Here is a 16653-nt window from a genome sequence, read left to right on the forward strand (position 1 = left end):
TCGACAGAGAGTCGAAGCCTATTCAGCAAGGGGAAAAGCGAGGGACACTTAGTTTGGACTGGAGCCCAGTGGTCTGATGGAAGCGTGAAACTCGTCATCGGTCAGTGATGATCGGTGGTACTCTGCAGTGGGGGTTGAGTTGTGGTTCACGACCCTTGAAACTCGACCGATACAGCAGAGGCTTGACGCGGTAATAGCGACGAGGCGTGCGGTACGCACGGGGCATGTAGACGGGTCAGGGCTCTGGTGGTCATACATGTGGTGAGGCAACTGCGAATTTGACTCGGGATGACTACAAGCAATGGTGAAATTCCTTCAAGTTTCAGACAGGCAGTCAAGAAAGGAGCGGTGGTGTTGAGTTCAGGTAACTCTTATGTGTGGCATCCAATATGTGAGTTGTTCACTTTCAAGCAGGTCAGTGATCGGTGCACGATGACGTTGACGGATACTCTGAAAGTTGGGAACACAAACTAGAGTAATAAGGAACTTAATTTTGCTCGAGTGTTGACTGTGGTCAAGAAAGAAGGGATTACAAGTTGCAGGTGGAGTCACATGGAGTCTTTGGAGTAGCAGCGGTACTCATGAGATAAACTCAAGTTCAATGTACATGGAAGTTTGACGCATGGATGAATCCAAGGTGGTGGAGAATATTCGTCAAGGTGGAGTTTGTTGAAGTTGTGTCGAATATTATGTACAAGGTAGGTTACAGTTGGACTATGAGTTGTATTGTGTTTACATAGGATGTGAAGTCGTGTCCTAGTAGGACACTTGTATCCTAGGACTCTCATATATAGCGGGGGTAGACACACGATGTAACCTATGCCAACATAATAGCACAGGCGCGCAAGGGGGAGCCGACGGCGTGTGCCGGCGCCCGGGTGGCCGGTGTGGACGGTGTCATGGGGAGGAGCGCCCGTAGTCAGGCCCCAGGAATGTAGCCACGTTAACAAATCTCGGTGTTGCCTTTATGTGATTGCTTGGTCCTCGGTAGATTGACGGAGCGCCACGGATTTATTCTAACAAGATATATCTCAATCGATATTATATTCGTAAGATCTTGCATTAAGATTCGTGCAAATTTTCTTCTCGTTTTTTTATTTTTCTTTACTACATGTTATGTTACTTGACTGAGATTTATTAAATCTCAGTCGACTCAAAGCTAGACACACCCATTAAAATAACTTGCTGGCCTCATGCATAGTTTGAAACAAGAATCTGATATGTGAAGAATATATTCATCAGATGAGAATTAGCAAGTCTGTAGATTCAAAGCATCTTTGCATACACCGGACGAAGTTACACCGACGCATGCGTAGAGATCAGTTTCTTGGAACGGAAATAAAGGAATACGGAGGGAATAACGAAACGAAAAGTGGGCTAGCCCTCCTTTGCGCTTTGCGGTCTTCATTTGGCGCTGCCGACGTCGGCTTTGTCTCCTCCCATCCCGAGCGTGTTCATGACGGCGTCCCTGGCGCCCGTAGCGGCACCCATCACCTGCCCGCCGGCCTGCATAGAAACAGAGAGACGTAAGTCTTGAGAAACCTAGCATGAACTGCTCAAATGGCCAATGGACATTGTCCTCAACATGGTTAACTTTGTTTTGTATGACTAGTTTGCAAGCGACTGACTCACCTGCTGGAACATGTTGCCGGTGGGCTCCTTGGGGGCGGCGGGTTCCCCGGTGAACTTTGCCGCGTTCTCCTCGACGCACTTTGCGGCCTCGGCGGACTTCTGCTTGGCGGCGTCGCCGGTGTCGGCGGCCATCTTCTTGGCGGCCTCGGTCTTCTCACCAAAGAAGCCGAACGTCTGGTCCTTGCTCTCGATGGCGCGGTCCGTGATGGCCTGCCCCGTCTCTGACGCCTTACCCATGGCGTCGCTCCCCATCTTCATGGCCGCGTCGGCGGTGTCCGACGCCGCCTTGGTGACGGCCTCGCTTTTCTCGCCGATGAAGCTGATGGTCTGGTCCTTCGCCTCGATGGCGCGGTCCTGGACGGACGGCCCCGTCTTGGCGGCCTCGTCGGCCTTGGCGTCCGTCTTACCCCCGAACCAACCCGACATTTTTGAAGGTGATAAAGCTTACGTACGTGGTGGCTTGTGGTGTTGTTTCTTCTTTCTTTTCACTTGCTTCTTGTGGAGAGAGATACTCGTGCTCTCTTCCTTTATATAGGCGCCCTTGGCACCATTGCGAAGGCCAAGCTGAAGATGATACAGATCGGTCTCGTGGCATCAAGATATTTTTTTTCCTTGCAAGGACATATCCTTGTCGACCACTTGTGCAGCATTGATGCCTAGCGGCATGTCGGCACAACCACACTGCCTTGAATCTGTCCATCAATACTGTGTGGTTTTGCCATAGAGTGAACAGCCAAAAGAGGGGCTTAACTATTTACTGGATCGGCGTGCCCGGCGATGAACCACATGTCTGCTGCGAGCTGGGCTGAGTGGAGGGGAATCGGAAATATCTGCTGGTGCTGCTTGTGTGGCGTCCGTCAGTTAATTTACTGCTAGCGGCGTCCGTCAGTTAACTTTACATTGATTATCGATCTATCGCAGTTGTGGAATGTTATTCAATATCTGAACGATCAGCCCCATAGATAGTTTCCCTAATAAGATGCACACGATGGGAGCACTCCTGCAATGAACCACAAATTATCCATGCTGCTGACTTGTTGAGCAGGATTCTGCTCTGGATCTTGCCTGGCTGAAGAAACCTTTCACTTCTTTATGTACTGATGACTTTGTTATTGCTTTTGATCGGTCGCTAGGCTCTTTACTTATTTATTATGTACTCGCAATTGCTAGTGCTAGGCTCTTTACTTATTTATTATGTACTCGCAATTACTAGTCGAGTTCGACAAGGTGTCGTCAATCACCATCGGTTCAACTTTCAAAAAAAAAAAAATCACCATCGGTTCACTATCTTCGCCCATCGTGTTTCTCGATAGATAGGCAAAGCATCTGCCACCGCCAATTACGAGGCGCCTATAGTGGTTTTGTCGATGTTCAAACTCATAGGACTTTAATGTTCAACGGGAGCTATATGTGCGTGTGTGTTTGTTGGGGGAGGTACTCGTGTAGACGTCATGGTGTTTCATATGAGAACATGTACAACATCCAAATCACTCATGCTCGTTATGATTATACATAATGTTTCTTACGGGAAATGTGCAACATCCAAATCACTCGTGTTGATTATGATTGGTGGAAAATATATTCATACCTCGGTCGGATACATCATACAAAGTTACACCAAGGAGCATGTGTAAATTAGTGCCATGGAACTGGAAATTAAATTATATTGAAGGAATAGCGAAACAGAAGGAGGGCTAGGGCAAGCAAGCGCAGACGCGCCTATTATCCTTTGTGGTCTTCTTGGTGGCACCACCCGCATCTCACTTGTCTCCTCCCATCCCGAGCGTGTTCATGACAGCGTCCTTGGCGTCTGTAGCGGCACCCACCATATTCCCGCCGGCCTGGAAACAAACAAGCAAACATTCATTTCAAGAAATTCAACATGAACAGATCAGAAGGCCACACAAAAAATTCGTTGACATGGTTAATTTTGTGTTGTCTTTGAATAGTTTGCAAAGTGATCGATTCACCTGCTGGAAGACGTTTTCCTTGGGGGCGACCGGGGTATCCTTGGTGTACTGTGCAGCGGTGTCCTGGACATGCTGGGCGGCCTCGGTGGACTTCTCCTTGGTGGCATCGGCAGTCTCGGTGGCCGTCTTCTTGACAGCGTCAGTCTTGTCGCCGAAAAAGCTGCCTGTCTGGTCTTTGCCCTCGACGGCGTGATCCTTACCGGCTTCCACCGTCTCGGACGCCTTCCCCATGGCCTCGCCGCCCATCTTTTTAGCCGCCTCGGTAGTCTCGGAGGCAGCCTTCGTGACAGCCTCGCTTTTCTCACCAAGGAAGGCCCCGGTCTGGTCTTTTGCCTCGACGGCGCGGTCTTGAATGGTCTGCCCCGTCTCGGACGCCGTCTTGGTGGCGTCGCCGGACTTCTCTTGAAACCAACCAGACATTTTTGAAGTTGATGGAGTGTTGGTACGTACTAATTTGTGGTGTTCTTTCCTTGTGCTTGTGGTGGAGAGACGTGTGTTCTTCCTTTATATAGGCCATTTGCCCCATAGCCGAGGTTGATACTGAAGAGAATACATCGCTTTCCAAGTATGTTGGCATTATATGAGATATTTTTGTAGCAAGGGTATCTCATTGTGGCCACTTGTCCACTCAGCTGTATATACGCACAACGGTATGTCGGCACAACACATTCACGTAAGACCTGTCCATTAAAATGTGCATTTAAGACATTTTTCTGGAGTCATGCCATACTTCCTGTGATTGTGTCTCTTTTCGTCTTGACCTTTGTGAATGTGTCAGTTTCAATGTTGTGTCTTAGATGTGATTTTTTTCTGAAAGGATTTACACGTGATATATAATGAATTCATGTAGTAGCATGTTTGATCAGTACAGATGTTGTTGGAAAACTTGAAAGTCGGCAGCTCATTTGTAGGCAAAAACCAACACAACATATTCTTTTGATAATACAGGTTTTTACTCATTTGTCGTCGGAACTCAAGTTCAACTATCCGATATCAGTGTGGAAAACTAGCTTGGGGAGGGCCAAACCAATGAAACACAAAGCTAATACACTGCTTTAGCAGAAGTACTCACTGTTCTAGTGAAAAAAAATAGCATGCTGACCTGGGCCCGGGGCTGGCTGGCACCCCTTGTCTCCACCACTCTCCGCCTTTGCATACGAGAAGTCGAGAATGCACATGGTCAAACAAACAAAAATTGAGTTTAGCTTACCAAAGCAAAACTCTAAAATTTAAACTATTCATATAAAGTGGCCTTGGTCAAGCCCATATATTGGATCGGACAAATTCACACCACACACGTGTCTAAGTCGGCCGATGTTGCCTTGTGCGGGTTGTTGTGACGGTTCTAGCCGGGTTTTGCTAATTAACCAGGCAACTGTTCTTCTTTATTAATGAGATGAGGTAAAAATTTTGCCTCCGTTTCGCAAATCTCCCCTCCAGCATTGCCAAAAAACGTGAATCTGCACATGTGCAACCTCTTCATATATCGGATCCACAAAGACCAAGCATGGTGCAGATACATGCATAAGAATATAACAATAGTGGAGAATAAAACTCCTGCAAAAAGCGGCATCATTTTTGTATGGCTATAACATTTAGCAAGGCCCACCACCTCAACCAAAAATTGAGCCCTTTAGCTTGGCATCCGAGCCATGCAGCTAGCTAGTGGTCGACATGGATCGCCGACGTCTCCCGGCACCCACGCGTTCCGTGAATTCTGGGCGTAGCACAGGACAACATGTGGATGGCATTTGCATGGTCGACATGGAGGGCCGACGTGGGAGGCATCCTCTCGTCTCCCGGCACCACTCGTTCGCGTTGGCCGTTATCGGTCCGGAATCATGGTGAGACAGGAACGGGCCACTTGGACGTGGCGTCGCGTACACGTCGCCGACGTGACTGCAGCCAGCTCGTTCTGGCCAAGGTGGCCCAACTCCAAATGGCCCATGTCCGCGTGGTTCGTGAGGACAGTACAAGGCAAGGGATTTAGGATAATAGCAAGCTTATAGCACATTCATATGGCACTCCGGTCTATGCGAAAGAGAGAGATGAACTCTACACGAGCTCCCGATTAACTGGGAGCACGATTCAACCAACACGAAAATTATAACGAACTTACACACAAAGATCGTACACCCTTTTTCATAAACAAAAATCGTACATCCCCTGTACTCTAAATTACGGAAAAAGGCTTTCGCTCCATTTTATAAATAAAGCAAACCACCGAGCACAAAGTCAACATGGTACACACACACATAACGCCACTGTAGGCAAGGTCCAACACACACGCACATTAACACTACCCAAGGTTCAGCGATGGGCACATCACAACAAGCCCAACACAGAAATGAAGGATGCACAACACATAAACGGTGGTGGTGGCGGCGGCGGCGGCGAGGGAGAAGATCTAATCCGGCTCTGGTGGTCGTGGGGAAAGCGGTGGAGCCATCCGGAGAGCCATCGCGCGAAGCTGGGTGATGATGAAGGTGATGGCATCTCTCTCCCTGGGGCGGCTAAGCGGCCGCCAAAGCTGCAAGTAACCAGACCATTTGAACAAAAGCGTCAGTAGCGCGACGAAGAGGGACATGTTGAATCACAAGCTTATTCCTAATAGTCCACAACGTCCAAGCTAGCACCCCGATGGTCAACCACCAAATGTGGCGAGACGCGGGTGGTAACGCCTGAAGTTCGGCGAATAGAGCGGGGAAGTTGGTGTGATCCCATCTTCTACCCACTACTTTGCGGAAACAGCTCCAGAGGAACTGCGCGGACGTACGGATGAACAAGATATGGTTCGTATCCTCTTCAGGCCTGCAGAGCGGGCATCGCCCATCACCGGACCTCAACGCCGGACGGAAGGCGGCCGTGAATCCATTGCCACAAGAAAAACCTAATCTTCAAGGGGAGCCGGATCGCCCAGATGGTGGTGGGAGCCTCAGGGCCCGGCGAAGGGGCTATGGCCTGGTAGAGAGATTTAGAGGAGAATTGTCCAGATGGCTCTAGCCGCCACCTGGTGCGGTCCTCTCCAATCTCCAGATCCGTCGTGCAAAGCAATGCAGTCAAGCAGGTCCTGCCACGCATCATTTTTCGCCGGTCCAAAAGGTCTCCAGAAGCGAGGTGCCCTAAGTCAATAAGGGCCACCACTATAGAAATTCGCGGATCAACCGCGATGGAGAATAGATCAGGGAAGCGAGCCATGAAGGGGGAGTCCCCAGCCCATCTATCGAACCAAAACAGCGTGGCGGTGCCAGATCCAACCACAATCGAGGTCCCGATGCGAAGGACCGGGAGGAGCTGAATAATGGATTGCTAGAACTGGGATCCACCGGATCGCTGGCAGAAGGCGAGTGGCTGACCACAGAGGTATTTCTGCTGAATGATGCGCCTGTACCCTAAATTACACGTACCGCTTCAGCAAAACCACCAAATAAATAAAGAACTGAGAATTCAAAGCCTAGTACTCGTGCTCCAAAAACCATACATAGGTTATGGATAAAAATTATTGATTTACCTGATATAAAACTGCAGGTATTTTTCCTTATCATACCTTTATAAGAGAAAACAAAGTTTTGTTGATTTACTCGGAGAGTTAAAATCATCTAAAGCCATTCAGAAAGTGCACACCAGGCAGAGGAGGCTTCACCTGGTCTTGACACGCCACCTCTTAGGTATGATGTTTGGCATCTTCACATCCACGGTTTAATGAAGAGAAAACACTTTAATAACTAATGTGAAGAACACTAGGTTGTGACAGTCACATATAGAAAGAGAACCATAGAGGCAAGGTGCGGAGTTTTACGAGGGATTTATAGGTTGCTTAACATTGATTGGCCAGGGATTGATCAAGACGCACGGGCCCACCATGAAATTCAGAGGGAGGTGGGGGGGGGGGGTAGAATGTGCCCGTACGTGTAGCATTATTGCTAATTATACAACGCAAGTACTCCCTTCGTCCGAAAAAGCTTGTCCCTCAAATGGATGTAGGTTGCCCCAAGTTAATGGTAGATACCATACATCCATTTAAGGGACAAGCTTGAGACAAGGTTTTTCAGACAGAAGGTGGACAATTAATTAGCTTCTAGAGCACTGACCCATTAACCACGTAATAGTACAACCGACCTCTAAAGCAAACATTTAGATATATACACAAGGGCCCCAATTTCATTCAAAGTTTATCATTTTTGTCTCAAAAGATGTCATAGCATGCTCGAGTGCAACAATGCAAAAGAAGACTACAAAGAGGCGACCACATTGCTCTATTTTCTGCCAGACATCCCAGTATAAAGCTAAAAACATCATCATAAATAGGCCACTGACAGCATCTAAGACACTTCGTGTTGCGTCATTTTAATACTGCGTTGGTACAACCCTTCTGAATACATTAACGGATGAGATCTCTTCATACCCCTTTATAATAAAGGGTAGTATGGTCTTTCTTAAAATGTGTCGCCTCTGCAGAGCCCACCAAAATGCGGCCTGTGTATGTATGATACGTCTCCGTCGTATCTACTTTTCCAAACACTTTTGCTCTTGTTTTGGACAATAACTTGCATGATTTGAATGGAACTAACCCGGACTGACGCTATTTTCAGCAGAATTGCTATGGTGTTATTTATGTGCAGAAACAAACGTTTTCGGAATGACCTGAAACTTCACGGAGCAACTTTTTGGAAAATATAAAAAATACCTGCAAAAGACGAAGGCCAGGGGGCCCACCACCTGTCCACGGGGATGGGGGGGGCGCCTGCCCCCATAGGGCGCGCCCCTACCTCGTGGGCCCCCTGGAGCTCCTCCGACTCCAGCTCCAACTCTATATATTGTGTTTCGGGAAGAAAAAAATCAGAGAGAAGAATTCATCGCGTTTTACGATACGGAGCCGCCGCCAAGCCCTAAAACCTCTCGGGAGGGCTGATCTGGAGTCCGTTCGGGGCTCCGGAGAGGGGAATCCGTCGCCATCGTCATCATCAACCATCCTCCATCACCAATTTCATGATGCGCATCGCCGTGCGTGAGTAATTCTATCGTAGGGCTTGCTGGACGGTGATGGGTTGGATGGGATCTATCATGTAATCGAGTTAGTTTTGTTAGGGTTTGATCCCTAGTATCCACTATGTTCTGAGTTTGATATTGCTATGACTTTGCTATGCTTAATGCTTGTCACTAGGGCCCGAGTGTCATGATTTCAGATTTGAACCTATTATGTTTTCATCAATATATGAGTGTTCTTGATCCTATCTTGCAAGTCTATAGTCACCTATTATGTGTTATGATCCGTTAACCCCGAAGTGACAATAATCGGGATACTTACCGGCGATGACCGTAGTTTGAGGAGTTCATGTATTCACTATGTGTTAATGCTTTGTTTCAGTACTCTATTAAAAGGAGACCTTAATATCCCTTAGTTTCCATAAGGACCCCGCTGCAACGGGAGGGTAGGACAAGATGTCATGCAAGTTCTTTTCCATAAGCACGTATGACTATATTCGGAATACATGCCTACATTACATTGATGAACTGGAGCTAGTTCTGTGTCACCCTAGGTTATGACTGTTACACGATGAACCGCATCCGACATAATTCTCCATCACCGATCCATTGCCTACGAGCTTTCCATATATTGTTCTTCGCTTATTTATTTTCCCGTTGCTATTGCTATCGTCACTACAAAATACCAAAAACATTACTTATACTATTGTTACCTTTTGCTACCGTTACCACTGCTATCAGATTACTTTGCTACTAAACACTTTGCTGCAGATATTAAGTTTCCATGTGTGGTTAAATTGACAATTCAGCTGCTAATACTTGAGAGTATTCTTTGGCTCCCCTTGTGTCGAATCAATAAATTTGGGTTGAATACTTTACCCTCAAAAACTGTTGCGATCCCCTATACTTGTGGGTTATCAAGACTATTTTCTGGTGCCGTTGCCGGAGAGCATGGCTCTATTCCTTGAGTCAGTTGGGATTTTTATCTGCTTATCATTATGAAGAACTTGAAAGATCCAAGAACCAAGATTTATTCCTCAACTACGAGGGGAGGTAAGGAACTGCCATCTAGCTCTGCACTTGATTCACCTTCTGTTTTGAGTAAGCTTGCGACACCTAAACCTGCTTCTGCTATTCGTTGTGATATGTCGCATGTTATTGATGATGCCACTTCTGCTATACATGATACTTATGATGAAACTACTTCTATGCTTGATACTACTATGCCACTTGGTGAATTTCTTGACGAACAACTTGCTAGGGCTAGAGAGATTGAAAATATTGAATCTGATAATACTGATGAAATTGATGATGAAGACTTGCCTGTTATTCCTGAGGGTTATGTTTTTGATAAAGAAGCTTCTTTAGCTATTTAGCTATTTTATCTTGCAAAGATAGATACAAACTTAAGAGGTTATTAGCTAAATGAAACAAGCAATCTCTAAATGCTAGGATGAAACCTGACCCTGCTTTTGCTACTTCACCTATCTGTGTTACCGATAAGTATTATGAATTCTCTGTTGATCCTGATATAATTACTTTGGTTGAATCTGATCCTTTTTATGGCTATGAATCTAAAACTGTTGTGGCACATCTTACTAAATTAAATGATATAGCTACCCTGTTCACTACTGATGAGAGAACTCGCTACTTTTATATCCTTAAAATATTTCCGTTCTCATTAAAAGGTGATGCTAAGATATGGTTTAATTCTCTTGATCCTGGTTGTGTGTGTAGTCCCCAGGATATGATTTATTACTTCTCTGCTAAATATTTCCCTGCTCATAAGAAACAAGCTAATTTAAGGGATATATATAATTTTGTGCAAATTGAAGAAGAGAGTCTCCCACAAGCTTGGGGGAGGCTTCTCCAATTACTTAATGCTTTGCCTGATCATCCTCTTAAGAAAAATGAAATACTTGATATCTTTTATAATGCACTAACCGATGCCTCCAGAGATTACCTGGATAGTTGTGTTGGTTCTGTTTTCAGGGAAAGAACACCGGATGAAGCTGAAATTATATTGAATAATATGTTGACAAATGAAAATAATTGGACACCTCCGGAGCCAATTCCTGAGCCTATTCCTAAACCAACTCCGAAGAAGAGGGGTATTCTATTTCTCAGTCCTGAAGATATGCAAGAGGCAAAGAATTCTATGAAAGAAAAATGTATTAAAGCTGAAGATGTTAAGAATTTACCTCCCATTGAAGAAATACATGGTCTTAATTTACCGCCTGTTGAAGAAACATATGATCTTAACCCTTTACCTATTGAAGAAACTCATGGTCTTGATAACCCGACACATGTAGTAAAGGTAAATTCTCTCTATAGATATGATAAAGCTGAAATCCCATTTACTAAGTTTGCTAGCCCATGCTTACATGAGTTTGATAAATTTATGGCTAAGCAAGAAGACTTTAATGCTTATTTTGGTAGACAATTAAAATACAATTCAAATATGCTTGAACACTTGGGTGATTATATGTCTAATGTCAAAGGTAAACTTAAACTTATTAGCAAACATGCTTCTATGGTTACCACTCAAGTAGAACAAGTACTTAAAGCTCAAAATGATTTGCTCATTGAATTAAATAGCAAGAATAATGACAATGTTGTTAGAGTTATGACTAGAGGTGGCAAAATGACTCAGGAACCTTTGTATCCTGAAGGCCACCCTAAGAGAATTGAGCAAGATTCTCAGAGAAATAATATAGATGCACCTAGTCCTTCTAAAAGAAAGAAAAAGAAAAATGATAGGACTTTGCATGCTTCTAGTGAACCTATCACTAAAACACCTGAGAATCCAAATTATATTTCTATTTCTGATGCTGAAACACAATCTGGTAATGAACCTGAAACTAGTGATAATGTTAACGATAATGTTCATGATGATGCTCAACCTAGTAATGATAATAATATAGAAATTGAACCTGCTGTTGATCTTGATAACCCACAATCAAAGAATCAATGTTATGATAAGAAAGACTTTGTTGCTAGGAAACACGGTAAAGAAAGAGAACCATGGGTTCAGAAACCCATGCCATTTCCTCCCAAACCATCCAAGAAAAAGGATGATGAGGATTTTGACCGCTTTGCTGAAATGATTAGATCTATCTTTTTGCGTATGCAATTAACTGATATGCTCAAAATGAATCCTTATGCTAAGTATATGAAAGATATTGTTACAAATAAGAGAAAGATACCGGAAACTGAAATTTCCACCATGCTTGCTAATTATACATTTAAGGGTGGAATACCAAAGAAACTTGGAGATCCAGGAGTACCCACTATACCATGCTCCATTAAAAGAAATTATGTTAAAACTGCTTTATGTGATCTTGGAGCCGGTCTTAGTGTTATGCCTCTCTCTTTATATCGTAGACTTGATTTGAATAAATTAACACTTATTGAAATATCTTTGCAAATGGCTGATAAATCAACTGCTATACCTGTCAGTATTTGTGAGGATGTGCCTGTTGTAGTTGCAAACGTTACTATTTCAATGGACTTTGTTATTCTTGATATTCCCGAGGATGATAGTATGTCTATTATTCTTGGAAGACCCTTTTTGAATACTGCAGGGGCTGTTATTGATTGCACTAAAGGCAATGTCACTTTTCATGTTAATGGTAATAATCACACGGTACACTTTCCGAGGAAACAACCTCAAGTTCATAGTATCAACTCTATTTAAAAAATTCCATCGATTATATTTGGAGGTTTTGAATTTCCTCTTCCTACTGTCAAGAAGAAATATGATATTCTTATTATTGGGGATGTGCATATCCCCGTTGAGGTAACATAGCACTACTAGGGAAAACCTTATACACAGAACATTAGCAGTAGCGCGGGATAAAAACGCACACTGGTGCTAATTAGCAGCAACGCGGTATTTTAAACCGCGCTACAGATACAGTTATAGCAGTAGCGCGCCCGAGTACAAAAGCGCTACTACTAAAATTCCCACGGCTTAGCCGATAGGCTACACATAGTAGTAGCGATCTACGTGGAACCGCGCTACCGCTACTTGTTTTGTAGGAGCGTGTTTACGAACAAAGGCGCTACTGCTAATGAAAATAAAATTAAATGGAAAACAAATAAAAATGCGAAGGAATAGCAGTAGCGCTTGTTAAGAAACACGCTATAGCTACCGTAGTAGCAGCGCACTTCCTGGAACGCGCTACTGCTACTTTTAACTTAACCGCGCGGTTCGTTCTTCCCCCACGGCCACTTCCCCCAAATCCCTACTCCTCCGCTGTCGTCGCCCTGCATCATCGTCGGCCGCCGCACGCGACCCGTCGCTCTTCGCACACCTTCGACGCCGCCCCCGCCCCCGACCGCGACCTCAACGCCGCCCCCGACCCTGACCTCGACAACCCCCCCCCCCTACATCGCCGCCCTCCGCCGTGCGCCCGCCGCCCCGACCCTGCCCCCAATCTCGACGCCGCGTGCCCCTCTCCCTAACTCCGCCGGCGCCAGAGGTGAGCACGCCCTCCTCCTCCTCCTCCCCTACCTCTGCCTAGCTAGGGTTCTTAGGGTTAAATTTCAGAGTTCATCTAATTAGTTAGGGTTCATCAAATTAGATGCTAATTATGGCAGTAGTTGTTAAGTAGAATTAGTTTTAGAGTTCATCGAATTAGTTAGGATTAAATTTTAGAGTTCATCAAATTAGTTAGGGTTAAATTTTAGTAAGTGTTTAATAGAATTAGTAAGAAAATTAATATAACTAGTTGAACTAGTTTATTTTTAGTAAAAACTAGTTTATTTTTATTCATAGTAAGTGCTTAATTGAACTAGTTGAGTTAATACAACTATTTTATTTTTAGTACGAAAATTAATAGAACTAGTTTATTCTTTTAGTTAAAGCAACTATTTTATTTTTAGTAAGTAAATTAATAAACTAGTTGAACTACTTTAGTTGTAGCTGAACTAGTTTAGTAAGTAAATTAATAAACTAGTTGAACTAGTTGAATTAATAGAACTAATGTATTTTTAGTAAGATAATTAAAATAAGTAGTTGAACTATTTTATTTTTTGAAAGAACTAGTTTTTTTCTATTTATAGTAAGTTTATATTTAGTAAGAACTAGTTGAATTAATAAAACTAGTTGAACATGTCATATTTGCTCAAATAGGATATGTGGTTGCCCAAGTGGCCGTTCATGTTCAATTTACACCTCCGAGTGGCCTATGTTCTGCCAGAGTGTTGATTAATTTTCGTTCCGGCAAATTTCAGACGCTCGATATGTCCTTTTTTAGCAAAGGTCATGCCGGATTTTTCCGTGAATTCTGGCATGACTTGTGCTAGAATATGTAGGAAATATCGAGTGGCCTGAATTTTCTCGAAAAATAATGATCTAATTTAGGTTTTTTAGTACATATATTTAATTGTACAAGTTTAATCTTTGAATTATGAACGTAGGAAATGACGTACTCGGACGACGACAGTCTCTTGGGGGAGTGCAGCTGGTGCCACGACAATCGAGGTATGTGCGACATGTTCGTTGAGTTGGACGAAGATCGGCGCTTCAGCATTAAACTCGAGGAGACCTTCAATGTTTAAATGGTACGCAACAACGACAAGTGTTTTTTTCGTAATTAAGCATGACTTCAACTATTTCAACATCTAATTTTCATCTTTTACAATTCGACTAGCTTATCCCATGCCATGCAAGACGCTATGTGTTGGAGAGGATGGGTTTTGAAGACCATGAAAATTTTCAAATAAAGAAAATACACCTAAGGACCCATCATGATATCGATTTTGAAGTAAACCTGTACAATTCTCAGAGCGTAACCCATTTTGGTTGCCAAAATTGGAAAGCACTTTGCAAAATGTATGGTTTTTATGAGGGTATGATTGTCACCATGGATCTTGGTGATCCTGACATCGAGCAAGACAATATGGACATTTGGGTCCTTGTTGATACGCTTCCGATTCTTCTGCAATGTGAGTTTCTCAAACATAGTTATTAACAAATTTATATTGTTTACTTCAAAATAGTTGACAACTTATTTCCATTGACAGCTTATTTTGAATCTTCAAAGAATGTGCAGAAGATGGTAGAGAAAACCCACTACACTGATGGCTCCGAATTAACTTATAAGGAGAAAAGTCATCTGATTGCTTATTGTACTTATCTTGAGAATTACAATACCTATTATCGAACTCCTTCAAATTATGGTGAATACGTGCCACTAGTGCACGTGTTGAACCACGGTAACTTCTATGGGGATACCCTGGTAAGATTTTTTACTATTACGACATCCGTGCATCTTTTGCATACTTCTAAAACTAGTACATCATTGCTAACTACGAAGTTATTACTATGTTTTTCAACAAAAAATCCCGATGGATTGTGTGCCTCAACTGATGTATCAGAATGGTCGCCCTGCAGTTCTGAACATATAGCCAGGTCAATCTAAGGAGCTCACCTGTGCATATCAGAGTTCTAAAACCAGTGAACACATGCTAATCAAAGAATGGAAAAAATGTTTGAACATTCGCAAGGAGGTTCTTGGAAGTAATATTAAGCGAAAGGCAAGAATTGGAGACAGGATAATCTCCATTCTCCATAATGGACAGTCAGGAGCTATCTTGTTTTTTGCTATTTTACCTTAGAGAATATAGTAGGTCCTAAGAGAATGTAGTAGGTCCTATGAGGTACACTATGTTTATTATGTGATACAATGCGTTAGAGTTGATGACGAGGAGTACTTGTGATTACGACTAGTGACAAATTTGCTATGTGATGTCTCATTGATGAAAACGATGATCTTGAGGAGGTGTTATATGACAATGATGTATTATGATGATAAGTTGTTAATGATATGATGATGATGATATTTATTATATCATTGGGTGAAAGAACCGTGGATTAGTTTCAAGTGGATGTCCATCCACTTGAAACTAGTCCACGGTTCTTTCACCCCGTGATGTAATAACTCATTATGATGTAAAAACAATTTCTAAATTCCTGTTGTATGAAAACTTGTGTAAAGGTGTACGAATACAACATTAAATAAAATATGAAATAATAGTAGCAGCGCGGGCAGGGAGAAGCGCTACTACTAATTACCAGTAGCGCTCCTCTGGGAAGTCGCTACTACTAAGTCGATTTAGCAGTAGCGTGGGCGGAGGCACGCTACTGCTATACGTTAGCTGTAGCGCCTTATCAGTGCATCGCCCCGCGCTACTGATAGGCCTAAAACCCGCGCTGCTGCTAGGCTTTTCCCTAGTAGTGTAGTGTTATTCGAAATTTCTCCGGTTCCATGTTATTTGGAATGAGTTCGTTAACAAGACTTGATCAACCTTGTTAGTGGATTCCTTTTGATGATCATGAGATGGATGAAACTAGAAGGCACAACCTTCCGTACCCTTCTTTTACTTTCTGTTATTTATATTAAATGAAATAAAAAATAGTATTTTTCTGTCTGTTATCCGATAATCTGTGCAATATAAAAATTCCCCGAAAATAAAAGTTCTCCAATGCCCTGAAATTTAAATATGATTTTTTCTAGAATATTTGAGAATATTTGGCACCGAGAACACAGCAGGGGGGTCAACCACCTGCCCACGAGGGTGGAGGGCGCGCCCTACCCCCCTGGGTGCACCCCCTGCCTCGTGGGCCCACGATGGCCCTCCTCCACTTATCCTTTCACCCACACACTCCTTCTTCCTCCGCCAAACACGAATAACCAACTCAAACCCGATTCCAAGCTCATTTTGCTGCCATTTTCGATCTCCTTGCTCAAAGCACCTGTCACAAAACTGCTTGGGAAGATTGTTCCTTGGTATGTGACTCCTCCATTGGTCCAATTAGTTTTTGTTCTAGTGTTTTATTCATTGCAAAATTTTGCTGCTTAGGTGACCCTGTTCTTGAGCTTGCATGTCAAATTTATATGGTCAAAAGTAGTTTTGATGCATGATATAGGCTCTAGGCACTTGTAGGAGTAGTTGCTATCAATATTATTGAGTTTGGTTCACTTTTATTTTGAAGTTACTAAAAATTTCAGAATTTTTCAGAAAATGATGAAGAGACTTTTGAGGGGCTCATCGAGCA

At 43.5% G+C, this 16653-nt stretch overlaps 2 protein-coding genes across 2 annotated transcripts; both read right to left on the reverse strand.

Annotated features, from left to right (window-relative positions):
* Positions 1-1201: 1201 nt before the first annotated feature.
* On the reverse strand, positions 1202-2146 carry LOC119304034 (ABA-inducible protein PHV A1-like). The gene is made up of 2 exons (XM_037581197.1): positions 1633-2146; positions 1202-1506 (listed from the first exon to the last, which is right to left on the reverse strand). The coding sequence occupies exons 1-2, from the start codon at positions 2056-2058 to the stop codon at positions 1405-1407; spliced, it is 528 nt and encodes a 175-aa protein (XP_037437094.1). The 5' UTR covers positions 2059-2146; the 3' UTR covers positions 1202-1404.
* A 1018-nt stretch (positions 2147-3164) lies between these two features.
* On the reverse strand, positions 3165-4091 carry LOC119304035 (ABA-inducible protein PHV A1-like). Its single transcript, XM_037581199.1, has 2 exons — positions 3603-4091; positions 3165-3473 (listed from the first exon to the last, which is right to left on the reverse strand). Exons 1-2 carry the CDS (start codon positions 4020-4022, stop codon positions 3393-3395), a joined length of 501 nt encoding a protein of 166 aa, XP_037437096.1. The 5' UTR covers positions 4023-4091; the 3' UTR covers positions 3165-3392.
* Positions 4092-16653: the final 12562 nt, after the last annotated feature.

The sequence above is a fragment of the Triticum dicoccoides genome, chromosome 5A (assembly GCF_002162155.2).
Source record: "Triticum dicoccoides isolate Atlit2015 ecotype Zavitan chromosome 5A, WEW_v2.0, whole genome shotgun sequence".
NCBI classification, from domain to species: Eukaryota; Viridiplantae; Streptophyta; class Magnoliopsida; order Poales; family Poaceae; genus Triticum; species Triticum dicoccoides.

Bases quoted from the DNA above. Each gene is read 5' to 3' on its own strand.
- LOC119304034 (XM_037581197.1), bottom strand. From the start codon at position 2,058: ATGTCGGGTTGGTTCGGGGGTAAGACGGACGCCAAGGCCGACGAGGCC. The intron at 1,507-1,632 runs GTGAGTCAGTCG...GTTTCTATGCAG, and splicing joins CCGGCAACATGTTCCAGCAG to GCCGGCGGGCAGGTGATGGG.
- LOC119304035 (XM_037581199.1), bottom strand. From the start codon at position 4,022: ATGTCTGGTTGGTTTCAAGAGAAGTCCGGCGACGCCACCAAGACGGCG. The intron at 3,474-3,602 runs GTGAATCGATCA...GTTTGTTTCCAG, and splicing joins AGGAAAACGTCTTCCAGCAG to GCCGGCGGGAATATGGTGGG.